The following is a 21,190-nucleotide window of genomic DNA, read 5'->3' as shown; positions in this document are numbered from 1 at the left end:
TTTTGTGGACCTAAATTGTTGAGACAAATTCATCCCAAATCAGCGTACAAATATTCCATGAAGTTCAAACATGAACTTTCTTCTTGCTTACTATTTTTGTATCTCATTGTCTTTTCATGCTTACTACTTCAATACATGATGTATTCGTAGTTCATTAGTGACAAAATTACAATTGCATGACATACACAGAGTCGAAAATAATATAGATCGTTTGGCCATGTCCATATAGGAAGAAGGTGAAGAAGAGCAAGATTCCTCCGGACTCGTTCTTACAAGCAGCTGTAAGACTCTTCACATACAGAAATCTTGTGGACGAGATTTTTTTTTGACAGGACATGTGATAGAGGAAGGTGAGATTGGTAGAAAGAAAGTAAACCTTCGCTTGTGTATGATATGATGATTGTGAATTGGCACCTTATCTGTATCAACTGGTCAAAAATCCCTGTCATCTTCTCACACACTACACTAAGCTTTGAATATACAAGTCCCATGGCAACTTTGTCTAAGCCAAGGATCGATGCATAGATTTACTTGGAACCCTTCTTATAATGAGTGGAAACATAAGATGGCTTTTAAGATGTCTTCTAACTCCAAATTGAAATGTTAGTTTTTTCCTCATATTTGTTAATGAAAAATGCGAGTCCTTTTTGTCACACTTTTGCCATCACCATCCATTTCTTGAAGTACCGGTTCCAACAGTATGTATCCATGCTTGCTTTACTGTTTCCAACGTGTAGTAAAAGTTCCATATGATCGGCCTTCCAGCCTGCTCTGTAGATTTCTAGTCCTTGCTCGTTTCTAGGAACTCATTAACCGTTAAGGCAACAGGCATTGAGACTATTTGTGCGTGTGTATAAATTGTGAAATTGCTGAACTTTGCTGTAAATTCACCCACAACGATGGAAGAGAAGATCCACTCATCTAGATGCATGGCTCAACTGAGCATAGCACAAGACATAAGTACAAAAGATGGAAAGAGTAAGTCAGATGATTTGTGTTCAAGACAGGTATCCCAGTAAATTTCAATACATGGAACACACTCCGTTTTCATCTGCCAATCAACACTATACAATGGCCAAAGTATTGGAATTCAATTCCGAAAAATACAAACCAGAAACTACGCTGAACTCATGAAGAACTCCTCCGGGACATAAAATTTTAGTCCAATAGCCTGCAATCACCCATTGAATACAAAATTTCATCAACTACTGAGTTTAAACTCGCCAAAGACATTTATTTATCCATTAGTTTGCTGTGAAACTATGACAATGGGCAGAGTTGACCAATTAAGAGTTGCAATTACACTAGAAAGATGAACTAGTGATTCAAAAATGCATAATATGCGGCAAGCACAACGGAGAGTCAACTGCAGGCAGAAATGACTATAGGGCGAGTTTCATTTGATTTTTGTTTTGACTATTCAAGTAGATTGTATTTGGAATACTAGTCTTCACCTCATTATATGGGCTCCCAAATTAGGATTAAGCCAAAGCACTAATTGAATCATAGACAGAATTGTAGCATGAGCAGTAGATTGAAAAAACTATAAACTGGAGCCCAACGCTGTATAGTTCTTTGTAAATAATGATAGTAACAAACCTGTGCAAATTTTATGTCAGCGTCACTGTGATCATTGGGTCTTCCAGCCGCATCACCAACATAAAAGGATCTACATTGAAGAAAAAAGGATTCCACTACCTCAACTATTTGATGGGTTAAACTGTTTCGTGTCATTAAGCTAAAAGAAATAACACAATTAAATAACCAGGATACTACACGAGACAATGCGGTGAACCAGTTGAAAAGAAGAATAACCTATCCATGTCAATTGGGAGACCAGAATTAAACTGTTTCTCCATAATTCTCCACATGCCAGGTTTCGGTTTGCGAAAGGGATCCTCTAGTTGCCCAGAATTGACTCCACAGGCAATGAAAACCTGCATATTGGGAGTAAATTGTTAGCTGACCTCTTCCACTAGAGTTCAGTTAAACAAGCAATGATTACTTCATCCTATATTGCAGAAATTTGCAACATCCTCATTAAAATCGACTCATTTCTCCAAACAGAGCAGCAAAATTAAACAAAAAATTGGAATTACAATTATTCTGATTCACAGGGGAAGTCAGAACACAATTTCCCATTATACAGCCAATATATCTTCATAAATAACTAGATCCTCAAAAATACTAGCGACTGTTCCTCACAGATGATTAACTACTGCTTATCTTTCACAAAACCCTAGTGAGAACCAATGTTAACACAGGCAACAAAGTCAGGAAAAGTTCAAACGAGACCATATTAATGTCAAAGACAGTCATATACACTCCAGAAGGTTTAGACATTGTCCCATACAATCTCAACATTGCAGTGGCATGGCAACCAGAGATTTTGAGGAATGAAGAAATTTTTTCAACGTGACAAGAATTTTTTCCCCTATACAAGATACAGCAGATAAATTAGCTTGTACATCAAAGACGAGGGAAGTAACACAGTGTAGCATTCAATGCTAAAAGAAGAGAAGAAAGGCAAGTAGAAGAGTTTTAAAGGATTTCTCAGAAGGCTATCCAACATCCACACCGCTAAAGATTTACTCCCATATATTTAAAAAATTAATAAAACTTCAAATTTTTACAGTCAAAAGTTTTTCCTCCATCAACACAGCACGGGTGAACACGTCATCTCCCACAAAGGATTGACATAATGTACTTAGATAAATGCAAAGGGTATATTTTTATGCGAGAGATAAAGAACAGAGCTGCAGATTTAGTGCAAATAAGCCAAACAAACCTGAATGGGAACTTCTACGAGCTTAATGAAATTTTCAAGTCGTCCAATTTTTGAATCTACAGCAGCCTGTCTCTTATTCTTCCAGCGCTCAATATTGGATTCATTAGTGAAGATGACCTATATTATGACAAAATTGAGATGGCATCTAAAGAGAGAGAAAGAGAACAAAAGTTACAGTACACAAGACAGCGTATTTCAGTCATCGTGTCATTCAATGACCAAGCTAATACCACTAGATTTTATTGTAAATACTAAAAGACACATGGAGCTCAAAAGGAAAGTGAAGAAACCAGCTTGTAGTCGTCATTATATAAACTCTTGAGCTTCTCTGGTATGGAAGGATACATGACGGACCAAGCATCTGCACCTACTCTAAAAATTTTAAAAAAATAAAATAAAATTATTAGTAAATTCTTTCATACAATTCATTGCTCGACAACAAGCTAAATATATCTAATAAGTTCAGATATTAGCATATCTTTATCTGTAGGTCAACAGATAGCTTTGGTGCACCAAAAATATGTTTTTACAATCAAAAAATTTGATGAACTACAGATACAAAATAGCTACAAGCCATGATGTTCGGATTCGGGAAAAGGGTATAGATACGTATCTAAGTGTCGGGTCTTCTATTTTCTAAAATGTAGGACATGGGAACATAGCTAAAAATAGTCCAAAATTTGGACACAAGGATGTGGGTAAATCTTTCGAGCTTCATTTTTATTTTTATTTTTTTACTGAACCAAGATTTCATTTTGAATAAGTCAAAATCAATTGTTCACAAAGAAGGAAATGAGTATTGAATAAAGGGTTGGAGACAAATAGAATAAAATTTTGGGGTTTAGTTTTCAATTATGGAAAGTTAATTACTAAATGCTATATAAAATAGAAAATGAGAGACTTGACTGCAATTTAGATTTAGTGGAGCACAAAGTAGCAATATATGGAGAGGGAAAGAAGGAGAGAAGAAGAAAAGGGAAAGAAAAAGAAATAAAAAGAAGAAGAAAAGGAAGGGAAAAACTAGCGCCATCGCATTTTTTTACCCTCTCAAAGGCTGTGTTAGGTTTATAGCGAGCAGAAAAAAAGAAAAAGAAGCAGAAAAAGCAAACTGTCCAGTTGAAACTTGAAAGATCCGACACATATCTCATACCCATATCCATCTCGTGTCGTATCATATTTGACATGGGTACTCCAAGCATTTTGAAGAGTTCAAGCATCAGAGGTTAGAAGAATAACAGCACATCATGGCAATACTAAGAAGCAATTCAAGCTAACACGAGAGTGCCTTTAACATTGTAAAAAGTAATACCTTTTAACAGATGTCTTCGCAAGACACCCATCAAAATCAAATGCTGCAATTTTACTTGAATCACGAAGACCATCATCCTTCCAAAAAATTTGAAATTTGTAAAAAATAAATAAAAAATGGCAGTGTAAATAATAACTGAGAAATCACGAAGTAAAAGATAACGCTGTTAGCCTGTTAGCATTGAAGATAAAAAGAACTAGGTGCCAGATTGATAGAAAGTTCTATTCCTCGAAGTGTCATGGAAAGCATTCATACCAAAAAATACTCCAGAGAAAAAGAATAAAAATCATAATTATCTGCTGCATTTTGGGTGTAAAGAGCACAACCCGTAAGGTTCATTGTTGTTCATGCGTAAGGTAAAGCCAGCAATATAAAAAGCATTAATAAATAATGCATACTCGCCCTTTAAAATAAACTACCATCGATAAATGACAAATACTCACCCGTTCAAGAAATATAATTGTCTGGAAAGCCTTCCATTTAGGCAACAGCATAGTGTCCTGAAATCAGAATATATTCTTTTATGGAGAGCTATTTTCAAAAATCAGAAAAATATATTCAGAGAATAAAAGAGTAAAAATAATAAAACCATCGAAAGGATTCTTATCACATGCAATCCACTTAAAAAGTGATTATGGAAGAGAAAGAAATTCATTAAAGACTGTACATCTGTACCTTGTACTTCTCCTTAATATCAGAAGCAGAGAAAGCTATCTCCAACTCTCCTCCTTCACTAGGTGTAGACAACTACAGAAATTTTCGGTGCAATGAAAGAATTAGAAATATGCTGATTATAAATCCAACTTCACAGTAATTCAATGCAAAGAAGTTGTAATGTGATACGTGATATTGAAACGGGATGGGCTCCTGAATCAATATACAAGTGATAGGGATAGAAATTAATGTCAAACATTCACAACATCCTGATGCCCTTAATGGAACAATTAGAAAAAATAGAAATGCACAAACGAAATAGGTCAGTCAGACAGGACAGCGCTCCTGTAACTTCTAGAAAGATTGGTCAATTATTCAACCCCCAAATCTTATAATGAGTTAAAGTAACATAATGAAAAACCAAAATTTTTAGGTCTCATTGAATTGTCAATGCTGTGGCCAATATTATCGTAATAACAATGCATAACTTCTGGGAAAAAAAAAAAACTATCCCTCAAAATATTGTTCAGATATTCAATTTTATGCAAAGAACTTGTTTGATGAAATTATACATATTCATGAAAACTAACCATCTGCAAATTTTCCATGTAATAATCTTAGAAGTCCAGAAACAAATGGTTAAATGTCTAGGTGATCAGAGAGTGGAGCAGTTTCTCAGCACACAATATAGACAACTGGCAAAATGCAGTAGCTACTGAAGGAATAAATAATTTGGCACAGACAATACAGAAACAGGACAAGCAATCAACATATTAGAAGCACATATACATAATCTTCTGATCTTAAACAATAAGAGAGATATGTCCATGCGGTAGAGTAAATCAAATTGAATAATTGATAAGTCAGCAATTTGATTTTAGATTGGATATTATGTGCTTTACCCATACCTTTTGTTTCTTAAAGTTCCCTTGCTTTTGCTCATTAGACTCCACATCATCTGTATGATTAATCTATGACGTAGAAACAATAGTAATTATCATGGATTATTTGAGACAGAATTATAACTAAAGGAGAGGTAAATTAAGATTACCTACCTTCAGTCCTTTGGCACCTCTTTTCACACTTACGGCAGCTGTATCTTTCTTTCCATCAGATATCTAAAACCTTAGAATGTCACTCAATTATATGCTGATATAACACTAATAATAAGCAAATGAACTATTGCTATTCGGGAACTACCAGTGAACTTGAAAAGGATTGACAATCACATAAGAAAAAAGAAACTCATTAACATAGCATTGAATCATATAAATGCTCTCACAAGGTATAAATGCAAGGGCGGAAATAAATTATCCAATGGAGTCGGGCTTCTTTTTCTTTTTGTTAACACTAGATCAATCCAAAGACAAAATAAAAAATTTAATTGTTTAACATGTGATAGTGTGCGTGCGCGCACAAATTTGAAGGTTTCATTCAGCTTTGGCCTTAGTGCCATGCAAACCAGATAACAAATTGTCTAACAACGAATCTTCAGCCAAGTTGCAATATAAAAAATCATAAAGCATCTGAATCCACATTTACGAATCTAAGTATTGTACAAGCATGCCGAGTTAATTTGTATGTGAAGGTTATGCAAGTAAGTTAACGGTCTTTATAGTATATACAGTGAAGGATCTTCATTCATTTATAAGATCAACAAATTTCAATGTATCACATCCTGTGCATATTAAATGCATGTTTGTGTCTCTTATTGCATATGTATGTAAGTATGCTTAAATACCTTGTGTATATCTTTCTATAGCCAATCACAAGCTAAAAGTTACTGCAAAGCATAACAAGCTACAGAACCCAACATATGCACCAAAAATGCACAGAAGATACACGCTCAAGGCAAGCATCATACAGAAAGATTTAGTCACCCTTCCATCTGCATATGGATAAATTAATCAACCAGAGTCAAGAAACAAAGAGTAGCATATTTTAACTCACCACAACTTTTGTAAACCAGCAGAAGAAACCAAGTCAAAGAATTGTTCATCCTCAACTGGTTACTGATTCAGTACCACACCCAATTGATGACTGCAAATCAAGCAGTTTACGGATTTCGTTGTTGAAAATTTATTTGTTCGTTGTTCCCACAAAAAAAACAAAAAAGGTTCTTAACCATGCGACCGTATGGATTAAGCCCATGCAGTCGCATGAGGCCCTCCCGAGAATGGGAGGGCTATAACTATGCAACCGCATGGCTGGTTATAAATAACTAACCGTTAGGTTAGTTTTTTTACCATTTTTCATTCAAATTTGGTGACTTTTCACCTGTTTCTTGCACCATTTCGTGGGAACTTGTCAAGACCTATAAATAGATGATTCAAGTGCAAGAAAATTTAATTAAGTTCCATTGAAATTTATTCCCAAATTATACTTCCAATATTGAGAAAAAATTTCACAAAATTCTTCCATTATTTCACTTGTTCATTATGAAGATACACCTTTGCTTTTTCGTGTTATTCTTTTCAAGGCTTATTTAATCCTACAAACTATTTGCCGGAAATCCTAAAAAAACATTAGAAAGGAGGCAAATAACATTTGAGAACAGCGAGATTAATTTCGTGTTCAAGCCCTCGTTGTTTATTCTATATTCTTCACTTTGTTGTTCTTTTATTTCTCCTTCTTTTTTGCATTAACTTTCCAACAATCTCAAACACTATTTGTTACTATTATTGCAATGGAGACGGAATTTACATTTGCTACTATCAAAATGATGAATCAAGACTTGGTACGCTTGGACAGATTCGATGGAGCAAATTTCACAAGATGGCAAGACAAACTTAAATTTCTATTAACAGCTTTGAAAATCTTCTATGTGCTTGATCCAAAATTGGAGCACATTCCCGATGCAACTGACAATGATACCGAGGAAATTCGAGTTGAAAGGAAGAAACGAGAAGAGGACGAATTGATATATCGTGGCCATATCCTAAATGCATTATCCAATCGTCTCTATGATCTCTACACCAACACTACATCGGCAAAAGAAATCTGGTACGCGCTAAAAAGCAAATACAAAGTCGAGGAGAAAGGTACCAAAAAGTTATTAATATCTAAGTATTTTGATTTCAAATTTGTGGAAAATATACCGTTATTGCCCCAAGTACATGAGTTACAAATAATTGTAAACAAACTGAAAGCGGTGAAAATCGAACTTCCCGAAACTTTTCAAGTGGGAGCAATTATTGCTAAACTTCCTGGTTCTTGGAAAGGATATAAGAAGAAGATTCTTCACGATTCCGAAGACCTTTCTTTGGAAGATATACAAAAATATCTTCGTATTGAGAAAGAATCAAGGGCAAGAGATAAGATTGAAAATTCTAATGCCATGGACAATGTGGACAACTCCAACAAATTTAAAAAGAAAAGAAAATTTCTTGGTCCTAAAAAGGATCAAGGAAAGTTCAAAAACAAAGTCAAAGAACCTTGCTATGTTTGTGGAAAATCGGGACACTATGCCAAAAATTGTAGACATAGGAAACAACAAACAAAGAAAGGACAAGTAAACTCCGTTGATGAGATTATTGCCACGGTGAGCGAAATCAATGCAATCCAAGGCAAAGTTTCGGGCTGGTGGTACGATACATGCGTTACAATTCATGTATGTTATGATAAGTCTCTTTTCAAAACCTATCATGACATTGAAGACAATCCAGAGATACAGATCGAAAATGAAAGAAGATCAAAAGTGATTGACAAAGGAAATGTGGAACTCATTTTCTCTTCGAGAAAGAAAATCATTTTGACAAATGTCTTACATGTACCGGAAATGAATAGAAACTTAGCAAGTGGTGTACTCTTGGAAAGACCTGACATTAAATCTATTTTTGAATCTGGAAAGTTTGTATTAATCCATAATGAGCACTTTGTTGGAAAGGGCTATTCCACCGAAGGAATGGTCAAAATATGTACTATTAAGGATAACTCTAATAAAATTAAATCTTTTGTGTATATTACTGATTCATTTAATTTATGGCATGGTAGATTAGCACATATAGGAGTTAATACTATGAAAAGAATAATTAAATGTAGATTAATACAATGTGATATTGACAACTTGGAAAAATATGAAATATGTGTTAAATAAAAAATGATTAAGAAGCCATTTCTTAGCATAGTAAGAACAACAAGATTACTTGAACTTGTTCATTCCGATATATGTGAATTGAATGGAATGTTAACTAGAGGCAGTAATAGATATTTTATTACTTTTATTGATGATTGTTCTAGATATACCTATGTGTACTTATTAAAACATAAGGATGAAGCCTTTAGCGCCTTTAAGATTTATAAGATTGAAGTTGAAAATCAATCAGGAAGGAAATTAAAGACTTTAAGAAGTGATAGAATTGGAGAATATTTTTCTCATGAATTTAACATGTTTTATGAACAAAATGGAATAATACATCAAACTTCTGCACCTAGAACACCGGAACAAAATGGATTAGCAGAAAGAAAGAATAGAACTCTTTTAGAAATGATAAATGCAATGTTGTTAAATTCTGAATCACCCTTTAACCTATGGGATGAAGCCTTACTTAGTGCTTGCCATATAACAAATAGGATTCCTATGAAAAAGAATAAAATTTCTCCATATGAAATTTGGAAAAATAGAAAACCAAGTATTAGTTATCTTAAAGTGTGGGGGTACCTTGCCTATTATAAGAATATGGATCCTAAGAGAACCAAGTTGGTCCTAGAGGTATCAAATGTGCTTTTGTGGGATATGCTCTCAATAGCAAAGCTTATAGATTATTAAATCTAGAAACATGTTATAATAAAATCAAGAGATGTGGAATTCTTCGAGGATATAAAAGTGGCTAGGAAATCTAAAAATGATAATAAGGATATTTCAATCTTTAGAAGCTCACCAAAAGAGACATCCATAAAAGATGTTGAAATCGAACCTCGAAGAAGTAAAAAAATTAGAAAAGAAAAGAACTTAGGATCAGATGAAATAGATCCCCAACTTATTTCTTTTTACTTAGTAGAAGAAGATAGGAAGGATGTTGTAAGAACAATTCCCTTTGTTCTTCAAGTGGAAAGTGATCCTAAAACTTATAAGGAAGCGGTGCAATTTAGAGATTGCATGTTTTGGAAAGAAGCCATAAACAACGAAATGGATTCTATTATTTCAAATAACACTTGGAAAATAGTTGACTTGCCAACAGGATCTAAGGCTATTGGTTGCAAATGAGCGTTCAGGAAGAAATACAATTCCGATGAATCTCTTAATACCTACAAGACTAGATTAGTGGCTAAAGGGTATCGTCAAAGAAAAGGAATTGATTACTTTGACACATATGCACCCGTAGCTAGGATAACCTCAATCAGGATTTTATTTGCGTTAGCATCTAATTATGATTTACATGTTCATCAAATAAACGTCAAGACGGCGTTCCTAAATGGAGATCTCGAAGAAGAGGTTTATATGGAACAACCAGAAGGGTTCGTTCTACCGAGAAATGAACATAAGGTGTGCAAATTAATTAAATTCTTATATGAACTAAAGCAAGCTCCCAAAAAGTGGCATGAGAAATTTGACTCTAAAATAATGTCAAATGGATTTAATCACAATTCGGTAGATAAATGCCTTTACACGAAAGTGAATGATAATATATTCACATTAGTATGTCTATATATTGATGATATGCTAATCATTAGCAATAATATAGACGGGATCAAAGAAACAAAATTGCTTCTATCCTCTACTTTCAAAATGAAGGATCTTGGAGAAGTTGATACTATCCTTGGTATCAAAATTAAAAAGGATAGTGGGGGTTTTAATGAAGCCAATCACACTATGTTGAGAGTATGATAAACAAATTCAAACATTTAAATATTAAGGAGGCTAACACTCCTATAGAGCACTTGCACAAATAGAATACGCAAGTGCAATTGGAAGTCTCATGTACGCATCACAATGTGCAGCACCTGATGTAGCATTTACTACGAGTAAACTAAGTAACTTTACTAGCAATCCAAGTTTAGAACATTGGAAGGCTATTCGTAAGGTTCTTGGTTACCTAAAGAAAATCAAAAATCTTGAGCTACAATATACGAAATTTCCTAAAATCTTGGAAGGATATACCGACGCAAGTTGGATATCGAGTGTAGGAGAAAATAAATCTACTTCAGGTTGAATATTCACTCTCGGAGGAGGTGCAGTTTCTTGGAAGTCAAGAAACAAACTTGTATTACTCATTCAACTATGGAATCGAAGTTTGTAGCATTGGCCAAAACCGGGAAAGAAGCTGAGTGGCTAAAAGATTTATTATATGAAATACCTTTAGATATAAAGGATATTTCTTCTATACCTATCTTGTGTGATAATCAAGCCACCCTAGCTCGAGCATAAAACGAAGTATACAATAGAAAGTCTATAAACATGAGTTTAAGACACGAGTATATAAGGAAATTAATCAAACATAGAGTAATTTCTCTTACATTTGTTAAGTCTAGTGAGAACTTAGCCGATCCATTTACAAAACCTTTCACAAAAGAGTTAGTGAGATCAACATCAAGTAAAATGGGATTAAAACTCCTCAAATAGGTCCACCAATAACTACAACCTCACCAAAATATACTAAACTAGTATGTATGTATATATGTTCAAGAGGTAACAACAAGTTATTCGATAAGTGGATGGATTCAACATTATTTAAAAAAATCTAATACTATCTTTGGAAAATAGTGTTGGTTGTTATTGTTGAAGGGATGAGTTAAAATAAACTCTTAATGAAATTCAGTACGGAGTACAAGTGTCCATAAAAGTAATAAAGATACTGGAAAAACTTCACATATGTGAACTTCGAGGTGGTGCCACTTCATTAGAGAGTTGGAGTTTTCTCTCTTTAAAACTTCAATGAAATAGGATTAGTGCAAAGCCATATTAGCACTAAACGAGTTAGAAGAACTAGTGAAAAGCTTAAAACTTGTGTGTGTGACTTCATCAGTATTGTCACAAAGAATAATTGGTTCAAAGCACACTAGCCACCTGGAATTCTGATAATACTTTATGAGATTTACACTATGAATAAATTCAAATCGAAAGATATTTAATTCTTATGCATAAGTATTGATATTTGATTATGTGATTAAAATAGATTTTGAATAAGTGGGGAATTGTTGAAAATTGTGGGAACTTGCCAAGGCCTATAAATAGGTGATCCAAGTGCAAGAAACTTTAATTGAGTTCCATTGAAATTTATTCCCAAATTATACTTCCAATATTGAGAAAATTTATCACATAATTCTTCCATTATTTCACTTGTTCATTGTGAAGATACACCTTTGCTTTTTGGTGTTCTCCTACAAACTATTTGTTGAAAATCCTTAAAAAGCATTGGAAAGGAGGGAAATAACGTTTGAGAACAATGAGATTAATTTCGTGTTCAAGCCCTCATTGTTTATTCTATATTCTTCCCTACGTTGTTCTTTCATTACTCCTTCTCTTTTGCATTAATTTTCCAACATTCATAATAATTATTCACAAGAAGTCAAATTTGGCCTTTTCTCTACAACAGTCATACCTTCATCGAAGTCTGAGCTCCTTCATTGGCTAACTTCTTTAGAGCCTCCTGATCACTGGTCTGCATTTCCATACTAGATAAAATGAAGGACAAAAGGAGCAAAAACCTCATTTGTGGGCAATAATATAACAAAATTAGAACCTCCCTTTGCCACCCCCCGCCCCAAAAAACAAAGAAAGAAAGCATACGGTAAAATTCTTCAAAACCCACCTTTTCAGCTTTAAGCGTGCTCACAGATTAAAAGGACAAAAAGGGTGAAAATCTAAAAAATAAAAATAAAAAATATGAAAAAGTTCCCTAAGAAATACCCATGCAACGACAAGGTTAGCTTCGTGTTCAGGAAAACAGAGTTCCCTACCAAAAAATTGGAAATGTTTTACCTTGAGGGATGAGAAACCTGTGATGGCTTCAGCGGAGGAAATGGCATTAGAATCAGTAAATGGAAAGCAATTAAAGTGATGCCACTTGGTCATATCAAAGCCTCGGGGATCTTTGCTGACCAATCCCAGCCTCAGCGAACTAGAAGCGATGCTTTTCGAGCATTTTTTACACGAAGACCTGCCTGATTTCGCATACTCCGCCACTATTTTAACGGAAGCTGACGACATTGCTACTGAAACAGTGCATAGATGGAAGCGAGTAGAAATATGGCTTAGAGTTTTTTTGTATAAAAATTTGAGATTAGGGTTTAAATTTCTGGGCTTATGGACATGGGCGATTTTAATGAAGGAAAAAATTGGAGACATCAGCATTGGTCATTGGAATTCAAACAGCACTTTGTACTACAAGTTAAAATTAAGAGAAAATTTCATAAATAATAGATTAATTATGGCACATTTCAAAAATAAAAAATAAATTTTAAATTTTTAAAATTATATTTTTATTAAAAATTATTTATAATTTAATTAATTATTTATTTATTTTAGTAATAAAATATATTTAAGTCACAGATTTATATAATTTGATCATAAATTAAAGATTTAATTCATCACTTATTATTTTTTAGTCACAAATTAGAAATTTTATGTCATAATTTATTTTACGATCACAATTCAAAATTTTTATAGATCACAATTTGTTCATCAATCACAAATTGAAAATTTTATAAGTCACGATTTATTTATTGGTCACAAATCACAAATATTACAAGTCACGACTTATTATATAGTCACAAATTGTCAAATTATCAGTCACAGATTAATAATTTTTTATGTCACACATTATTTTTCGATCACAATTTATCTTTTTTATTGGTCACACATTATTTTTCGATCACAATTTATCTTTTTCATTGATCACATATTATTTATTAGTCACAACTCAACCAATTTAATAGTCACAGTCAACCAAATAATTTGTGATCACCACCAACACTTACGATTCATAGTCACAATTTTCAGGTCACGTATCTAATTGTGAGTCACAATCACAATTTTCAGACCGCGTATCCAATTGTGAGTCATAAATCAACAAAATAATGTGTGACATATTCACAAAACAACTATGATCAACTGTAACTCCAAATTGTGAGTTACAATCACAATTTTTAGGTCATGGGTCTAATTATTTGTCACAACATCAACCAAACCGCCATGATCGCCACAACCACCGCCACACACACTGCCACACCACACCACACACACCCCTATAGCAACATCGCCACACCACACACACCACTGCCACACCACCGCCAGAGTGGAGCCACCACAATAAAGCCACCGTCGTCGCCGAAGCCACCACAACGCACCATCTCACCCACATCACACACCACAACCCACACGAACAAAACCACCATCACCCCCATCGCCACTAACAAAATCCAACAAACTCGCCATCGAGAATCCACCACCAACAAAACAACCGCCATCCACAAATCCAACAAATCGCCGCCATAGCCACCCAAGCACCACCAACAAATCAGATTCTCAAAATCGCCATCACCAGAATCAAAGGCTGTTGGATGTGTGTAATCATGTCAGCGCCGTCATGCGTAGCGCTCGCCCTCTGGTGGTTTGAGTGTGGATCGCCTTCGTCGGTGGTGGTTGGTTGCGGCTCACCATCGTGACAAGCATCACATCCAAAACCATGGCGGATACATGACCACAAAAATCACTACTACTGCCATCCACCACCAGTGCCACCACCAGCACGATTCCTACAACCAACACCACCATACCGGATCACGAGTTACGCACCACGTGATGTTGGAATTGGCTTCGATTCTGGGAAATTCTTTCCCGAATTCGTCCTCGCCTTCGCCGTATGTCGCCAACCACATGAGACGCGGAATTGGCGAGAATAGTAGTCGAATGAGGGTTGGTGGGCAGAATGGAGGTGTGAGAGAGAGAGAGAGAAAGAGAGGGGATGAAGACGATTGGGAGTGATTAGGGTTTTTTTTGTAATTATTTTATTTAAATAGTTAATACAAAAATCTGATTTTTGAAATATCAAAGTTCCAATCTTATTTAGGAATTTTGAATAGTTAATGTATGGTTTTGTGTAATTTCCACTAAAATTAAATCAAGTAACGGCATAGCCTCCATCCCATTTATATATGGGCTTATTTTGCCTTTTTACAAAGTAACTCTTGTTTGAGTTTAACAATGTTTTGACATTATTTAAATCATACATATCCTATCAATACACTGTTCAAAAATTCATTCTTCCCAAAAAAAATAGGGCTCAAACAAGGGCTAAGAAATCTTATTAATGTTATGGCGTGTTTGATAGGTAGGAAATTCTATGGAAAATGGAATTGCAATTCCATCTTTTCATTTTTTTGATGTTTGATTGCCAAAAATTTCATTAGAATTCATTTTCCACCTTTTAATGCTACATAGACATTTTCCTTCTTTTTGAGGAAAATGCCCGGATTACTTTTGCAATTTTTGATTTTTGTTTATTTATTTATTTATTTTTTGTTACGATGGAAACAAATTCTAAGAATAATTATAAAAAAATATTTTCCTTTAATTGATAATTTTCATGTAAAACAAAGTCAAACAAACACTAAAAGGTAGATGATTTTCTTGAATTTTTTTTGTTGGTAACGAAAACAAATTTAATCCCCAATACCAGTAAAATCTATCCCTTTAATTGATAATTTTTATGTAAAACAAAGACAAACGAATACCAAAAAATACTTTTATTTCAACATTTTCCACTTGAAAAATTATACCAATCAAACACAATAATTTACAATTTCCAAGAAAACAATTTGTAGACAATTCAATTCAATTCCATCTTTGCAATCAAACGGACCCTTATTGAAAATGTAATTTTTGCCAAGGAATTTTTTAATTTACGCCTATTTAATTTTCAACAATTAGTAGTAAATTATTGTTGAAATTAATAAAAAATTTGAAAATTAATTTCAAGAAGCAAGCAAATTATTGGAAAATATGAATGTATTTGAATGATTTCAAGAAGTAAGCAAATTAAGTAGGAAAATTGATTGTAACTAGACAAATTAAATAAGAGTGTATTAATAAAAGAACAAAACAAAATATTGTAAATTAAGAAACAAGATTATATATTTGGAACAAGAAAATAAGGACACCAAACCTATATAAATGGGATGGGGGGAGTATAATTTATGGGATTCACAACTTTTAAATTATATTTTCATCAATTTTTATTAAAATTTATTAAAAAATCTAATTTTAATTCCCACCTAACAATACCTAAATATAATTTGGGATAAACAAAAAAAGAAAATAAATCTATTTTTAATGGAACGGATAACAGTTTATTACTTTTTCTCCTTGTGTTTTTTTCTCAATCATAAAACTGTCGATTTCAATAGCTATGAGACACGAGAAAAAATTATTTGGAGGAAAAGGCATTGCCAAATGAGTGAAGAAAAATTGATGAACTACCCATCCCTCGAATCAGTAGGAAATGGAAAATGATTGTTGTATGTTATCATTTACAAAATTTTTAATAGATTGGTGAGATGTCAAAAAGAGTGTGGAACGTTTTATTTTTTTAATTGGTTTATAAAATTTTTATTTAATCATATCTCGTCACATTATTTGTTTGTAAATAAATAATTCGATAAGTGTTTTGTCTATATAGTACAACCGATTGAAAACATGGGCACGACCATATCTTTTATGTATAGACTGACTTTTGAACGTTTAAATTAATGGTTTCGATTAGACAATGACCATCCTTGCACGATTTTGAAACTCAAGAGACTCAAATGCTATGTTTGATTGGTTGAGAACTCAATTATCACATTCATCAAAGATGTGGAACTCCATTGTTATTTAACCGGTCTTCTACAAACGTTCCCTCTTTCAGAAAACCTATGAAATTTTACAGCTTGAAAACCCTTCTATGGCTACCGATCCCATGGATCCACATTACGAACAAATTCTCAGAGATGAGGTAACTTATCTCCATTCTCTCTGGCACCGGGGCCCACCTAGACCTGCCCCAGCCTCTCCCGTCCCCGCCCCCGCCCCCGCCCCGGACAGCCTTCACCCTTCCAGTACCACACAATTCAAGAAGGAGAAAAAACCCAGACGCAGAAGAGGCCGAAAAAACAAACAGAAGCTGAAAAGCCCTAACCCAGAATCTAAACCTTCCGCCGGGACCGAATGGCCATGCGCCTCACCTCCGGCACCCACAGCCGACTGGGTTCCTTTCGAAACACCTTCCAATCAAACACCTAATTTAATTTCCCCCGGAGCACAGGAGATATTTTGGGCTAAACAAGCCCACCAGAAGGCTTTGGGGGCTGTAACTGAGTTTATCAGATCCAAATATATTGACGACGACGGTGATGTCATTGATAGTAGCGACGGGGATGATGATTTGATGGGGGATGATGATGGGCCTGTTGGGTATAGCTTCTTCGTCAAGTTGTACATGGAGGACGTTGAGTTGAGGGAATATTACAAGAAGAATTACGCAAATGGCGAGTTCATTTGTTTGGTGTGTGGTGCAGTAGGCGGCAAGAAGACTTGCAAGAGGTTTAAGAATTGTGTGGCGCTTGTGCAGCATTCTATTACCGTAGCTAGGATAAAGAAGCACGCCCACAGGGCCTATTCTCAGGCCATTTGCAAGATTCTTGGTTGGGACATTAATAGACTTCCTTCCATTGTTTCGTCCTTGGCAGATAAATCAGTTGAAGTGCAGGTACATTAGGCTTCCTATAGATGATGCATTTTGAAATGGTTGTAAAGTTGTTTCATTTGAATAAATTACTTTGAAACTTTGCAGGGGAATTTTAATAATGGTGACTATAGTTCAATTGTCCTTGTCAACAATGGCGAAATTGTCCCAGGAGGATCTATAGCTCCCGAACCTTTTCCGGATGAAGGCCAACAAAACATGGTATGTAAAGTTGGAGGCTTTTTAGACTATTTTCAAGTGTGTGCTGTATTTGCATTCTAACTTGTGACTGTATTTCAAGAGTGTTATGGTCCTTATGAGTGAGTTATGTGCTGTATTTGACTAATTTTCTATCTGTGTCAGAATTCTTTGACATCTCCCAATGCCAATGAAAAGGAAGATCTTGGCAAGGTGGTTGCTGATAAAGTGGATGAGCCTGTGAAAGACCTTTTCAAGGTGATTGCAGGTAATGCGGACGAGCCTGTGGAAGATCTTGACTGGGTAGTTGCAAATAATGTTGATAAGCCTGCAGAGGGGGCTACTGAGGTGAGATTCTTACTCCCTTATTCTTCCATTTATGTTTTATCTTGGGTAGAATGGTTTTCCTGTTCTTTAGCTTTGTTTTTTGGTGATCAATGGTTAAGGAGCTTAATATTTAATAGCCTATCTTTTTAAAGGACTCTAGCAGATAATCTACAATATACTGAGGATTACTCATGTCATTTCATGCAAAGAACTCAGCTTGCTGTTTTCCACGGGCATCCTAATCACGTGAAAGGAATCATTAAAAATAGCTAGCGGTGCCTATGAATTGTAAAGATGGATGTTATGGACTGAATATAATTGAGAAAGGAACATGGGAAAGTCGGTATAACTTTTCTGTTCATGAACAACAAAGAGAGATCTTATTTATAGTGTCAAACATCCTATACTCAAAACTATTATGGGAGTAATATAAGGAAATCAGAAAAATATAGTAGTGAAGTACATAATGCTATTTTACTATATTTTTGGGAAATTTGCACACATTGTCCCCAACCTAAGGGGTATGGGCAAAATCAGTCCAATTCTTTTTTTCTTGGCACCGTCCTCTTCAACCTATGGTTTTGGTGCAATAATAGTCCTTTCGCTAAATTTTGTATGTGCACCTTAAATACACAAATTTCGAGGGTAAAATACCCCGAGTGTCTTGTCATTCAATAAGTCATTCCATTTAAAATAATTGGAAAAAAAAATTGAAAAAAAAAGAAAGAAATTAATTTGAAAAAGTTGCCTTCTCTAAACACACACCCCCATTTCCCTGCTGCCGCTGCTGCACCGCCAATTTTCCTGCCACTACCACCAGCATTTCCTTGCCCAGCCCCAGCTTCCTCCTCCACCTCCCTCCTCAATCCCAAGGTGTAGAGTTTTCTGCAGGCCACAACCACCACAGCAACACCACCGCAATTCTCAACTGTAACAACACTAATAAAACCTCCAAGCATCGGTGGGAGAGGAAAATCAAATGGTGGTACATATAGGTGGACAGTTGTGCCATTGCCATGTCAACCCGTCTCCGTGAAAGATGATAGACTTGAATGAAATTCCAGTTTTGCTAAAAATCTTGTTCTTGTTTATTCCCAACTAGCAGCTTTGCTGCTGCTGCAATTGACAAATAGGTTTTTTACGTTCTCAGATCTTTGGGTAACAACCACGGGCAATCACAATTTCAGTTCCTTTTTTTATTTTGACATCAAAAACCATTATCAAAAAATTGAATTTAGTCATTTTGATTTTTTTTATTCTTGATTTTGAATCACAATTTTTCTTGACTAATTTCAGACATTCGATATAAATACCGCCGCAGAACCCTGTCACTGTCACACTCCCAAATCCCCTCCTCATCCTCCTCGTCCTCCACAGCGGTGGTTGATTCGCTGCCACCAACAAGACAACCTTTAAGCTATGAAATTGACGAGGATGAATACGAAGTAGGAGAAGAGGAAATTGAGGCCGAAGTTGAAGAAGAATTAGCTGAAGAAGAAGATGAATTTGGAGAAGACTTGACTTAAGCTGGAAGAAAATCATCAAAATGGCCAACTTTCATGGAACTTGAACCAAAATACCTTTTGGGATTTTTCATCTTAGATTTTTTTCCTCCATATAATGTTCATAGAAAGCTAAGATGTAGTTTCATATTATGTTTATAGAAAGATAAAGATGTAGTTCAGAATCATTACATGTTTTCAGAGAGGAGTTCGAGATAAGTAGTTGTCTGTTGGCTACATTATAAACTGCATTACTACTGTTATTTTATTTTATTTTATGTAGGAATATGGATTAAAGTTTTCAAAGGCTAACCTTTCTGTCATATGATGACCGACTGTAATTCCAATTACAATGTTACATGGTGTAGGAGCTTCTCAAAGAGAACAGTGTTGTTGAAAACGAACTAGAAGATTCTCAGAAGGATAGTGCTGTTCTTGATGAGTCAAAGGAAGATAATATTCTGAGCTGACAATGGACCATTTGTCAATGTAATAATCAGGAAGCTCACGACTATCAAGTTCAGACGAGTAGAAGGTTTATGTTATTATGCCCGTAAACATTTGTTTTATACTTCATTGCCTTGTTCTTGCTCGTCTATGCAGATGTTGCTAGTGCTGTGGGATGAACGCAACGTTTGAATCCAGTCGAAGCTTTTTCTAAAGCTTCAAGTGGGTGGAAGACATTTGGATGAAATCCGTTGTGAGAGTGAACTTTTGCCGACATTCTCTTGTTCTCCATTATGTTTCTCTTCTGCAGGAAGTAATATCATTGTTGTCAGCCAGTATTTTCTTGCAAACTAGATGCATATCGTACTGTTCATAAGTCGGGTATCAATGAAAATTGTGCAGTTTTATGTTTTTGGTTGATAAGCATGGGATAGACAGGATGGTTATATTTTCCAAATCGGTGTTTACTTACTCAAGCATCGCTCTCTAACAACACTCACTATTATTACTCCCTCTACTTGTTTTCCTCGCTACATGCACCTCGCCCAACTGCATTGCGAGTTTCTCTTCTTCCGACAACACTATGAGCTTTGGGACGTCTAGCATCTATGCCCTGTGTCTCCCCTGACAAATCTCAGGCGACCAAACCAAAGGAAATGTAGGAGAGATGACAACCTGCTTCTCAACAAAGACAGTTCCACCATTGAACGGAACCTAACAGCAATCTCAAAGTCGAAAGTCTTCTAAACAATATTGTATATTAGATTCTGTAGAACAAAACATGTCAAAGGACAAAATTTTGTTTAAGTAAACATTATATGATGAACCAAACAGAAGAAAGAAATAAATATGGCAGGCCGGTTAAGATCCGCAAGAAGGGTCGGACTGCTGCCGCTCGCAAAAATGAAAAAGCGGTCTACGCCGTCGGTTGATTGTAAAAGAGTATTCCCCTTCTTTTTTCACCTCTCATTGATTGGATTTTCGTTACACCAAATTTATTAGCAAGAAGGCTTTGTTGTTTTCTGGGATTAGCTTTTTCTTTCAATATTTTTAAACAATACCTGATAAAATGTTGATTTTACTTATTGAAACCTGCGAACGTGAACCATCCATTATTGACCTGTCGTTTAGGCACTCGTTCTCATGTATTCACTTGGTAGCGGTTGAGAAGGATCCCACGGGCGGAGCCGGTACAGACGGCCTCATTTCAGTTATTCCCTACAAGATTCACTTATTGAGAACCAACTTTTATTGACCTGTCCATTAGGCACTCAGAGGCAGCCCATGCTGGCTCCACCGAAAA

At 35.1% G+C, this 21,190-nt stretch overlaps 2 protein-coding genes across 4 annotated transcripts; one reads left to right on the top strand and one right to left on the bottom strand.

The window, feature by feature from the left end:
• Positions 1-900: 900 nt before the first annotated feature.
• On the bottom strand, positions 901-13,061 carry LOC111395567 (polynucleotide 3'-phosphatase ZDP). 2 transcript variants are annotated; one of them, XM_023021605.1, is made up of 12 exons: positions 12,673-13,060; positions 12,293-12,352; positions 5,807-5,869; positions 5,660-5,722; positions 4,773-4,844; positions 4,541-4,597; positions 4,098-4,174; positions 3,079-3,160; positions 2,789-2,905; positions 1,816-1,937; positions 1,600-1,669; positions 901-1,171 (listed from the first exon to the last, which is right to left on the bottom strand). In XM_023021605.1, the coding sequence occupies exons 1-12, from the start codon at positions 13,042-13,044 to the stop codon at positions 1,118-1,120; spliced, it is 1,209 nt and encodes a 402-aa protein (XP_022877373.1). In that variant the 5' UTR covers positions 13,045-13,060; the 3' UTR covers positions 901-1,117. The 2 variants fall into 2 exon arrangements, with proteins under 2 accessions (XP_022877373.1, XP_022877374.1); XM_023021606.1 differs by lacking the exons at positions 3,079-3,160; positions 4,098-4,174 and having other exon boundaries at positions 12,673-13,061.
• A 3,541-nt stretch (positions 13,062-16,602) lies between these two features.
• On the top strand, positions 16,603-20,301 carry LOC111395566. Of its 2 annotated transcripts, XM_023021604.1 has the most exons (5): positions 16,606-17,437; positions 17,522-17,635; positions 17,777-17,959; positions 19,809-19,929; positions 20,044-20,301. In XM_023021604.1, the coding sequence occupies exons 1-4, from the start codon at positions 16,634-16,636 to the stop codon at positions 19,908-19,910; spliced, it is 1,203 nt and encodes a 400-aa protein (XP_022877372.1). In that variant the 5' UTR covers positions 16,606-16,633; the 3' UTR covers positions 19,911-19,929; positions 20,044-20,301. The 2 variants fall into 2 exon arrangements, with proteins under 2 accessions (XP_022877371.1, XP_022877372.1); XM_023021603.1 differs by lacking the exons at positions 19,809-19,929; positions 20,044-20,301 and adding an exon at positions 19,235-19,763 and having other exon boundaries at positions 16,603-17,437.
• Positions 20,302-21,190: the final 889 nt, after the last annotated feature.

This window comes from Olea europaea, chromosome 6 (assembly GCF_002742605.1).
Source record: "Olea europaea var. sylvestris chromosome 6, O_europaea_v1, whole genome shotgun sequence".
In the NCBI taxonomy this organism is placed as follows: domain Eukaryota; kingdom Viridiplantae; phylum Streptophyta; class Magnoliopsida; order Lamiales; family Oleaceae; genus Olea; species Olea europaea.
Note: the sequence above shows the minus strand (reverse complement) of the source record. Positions and strands in the feature narration are given on the sequence as shown.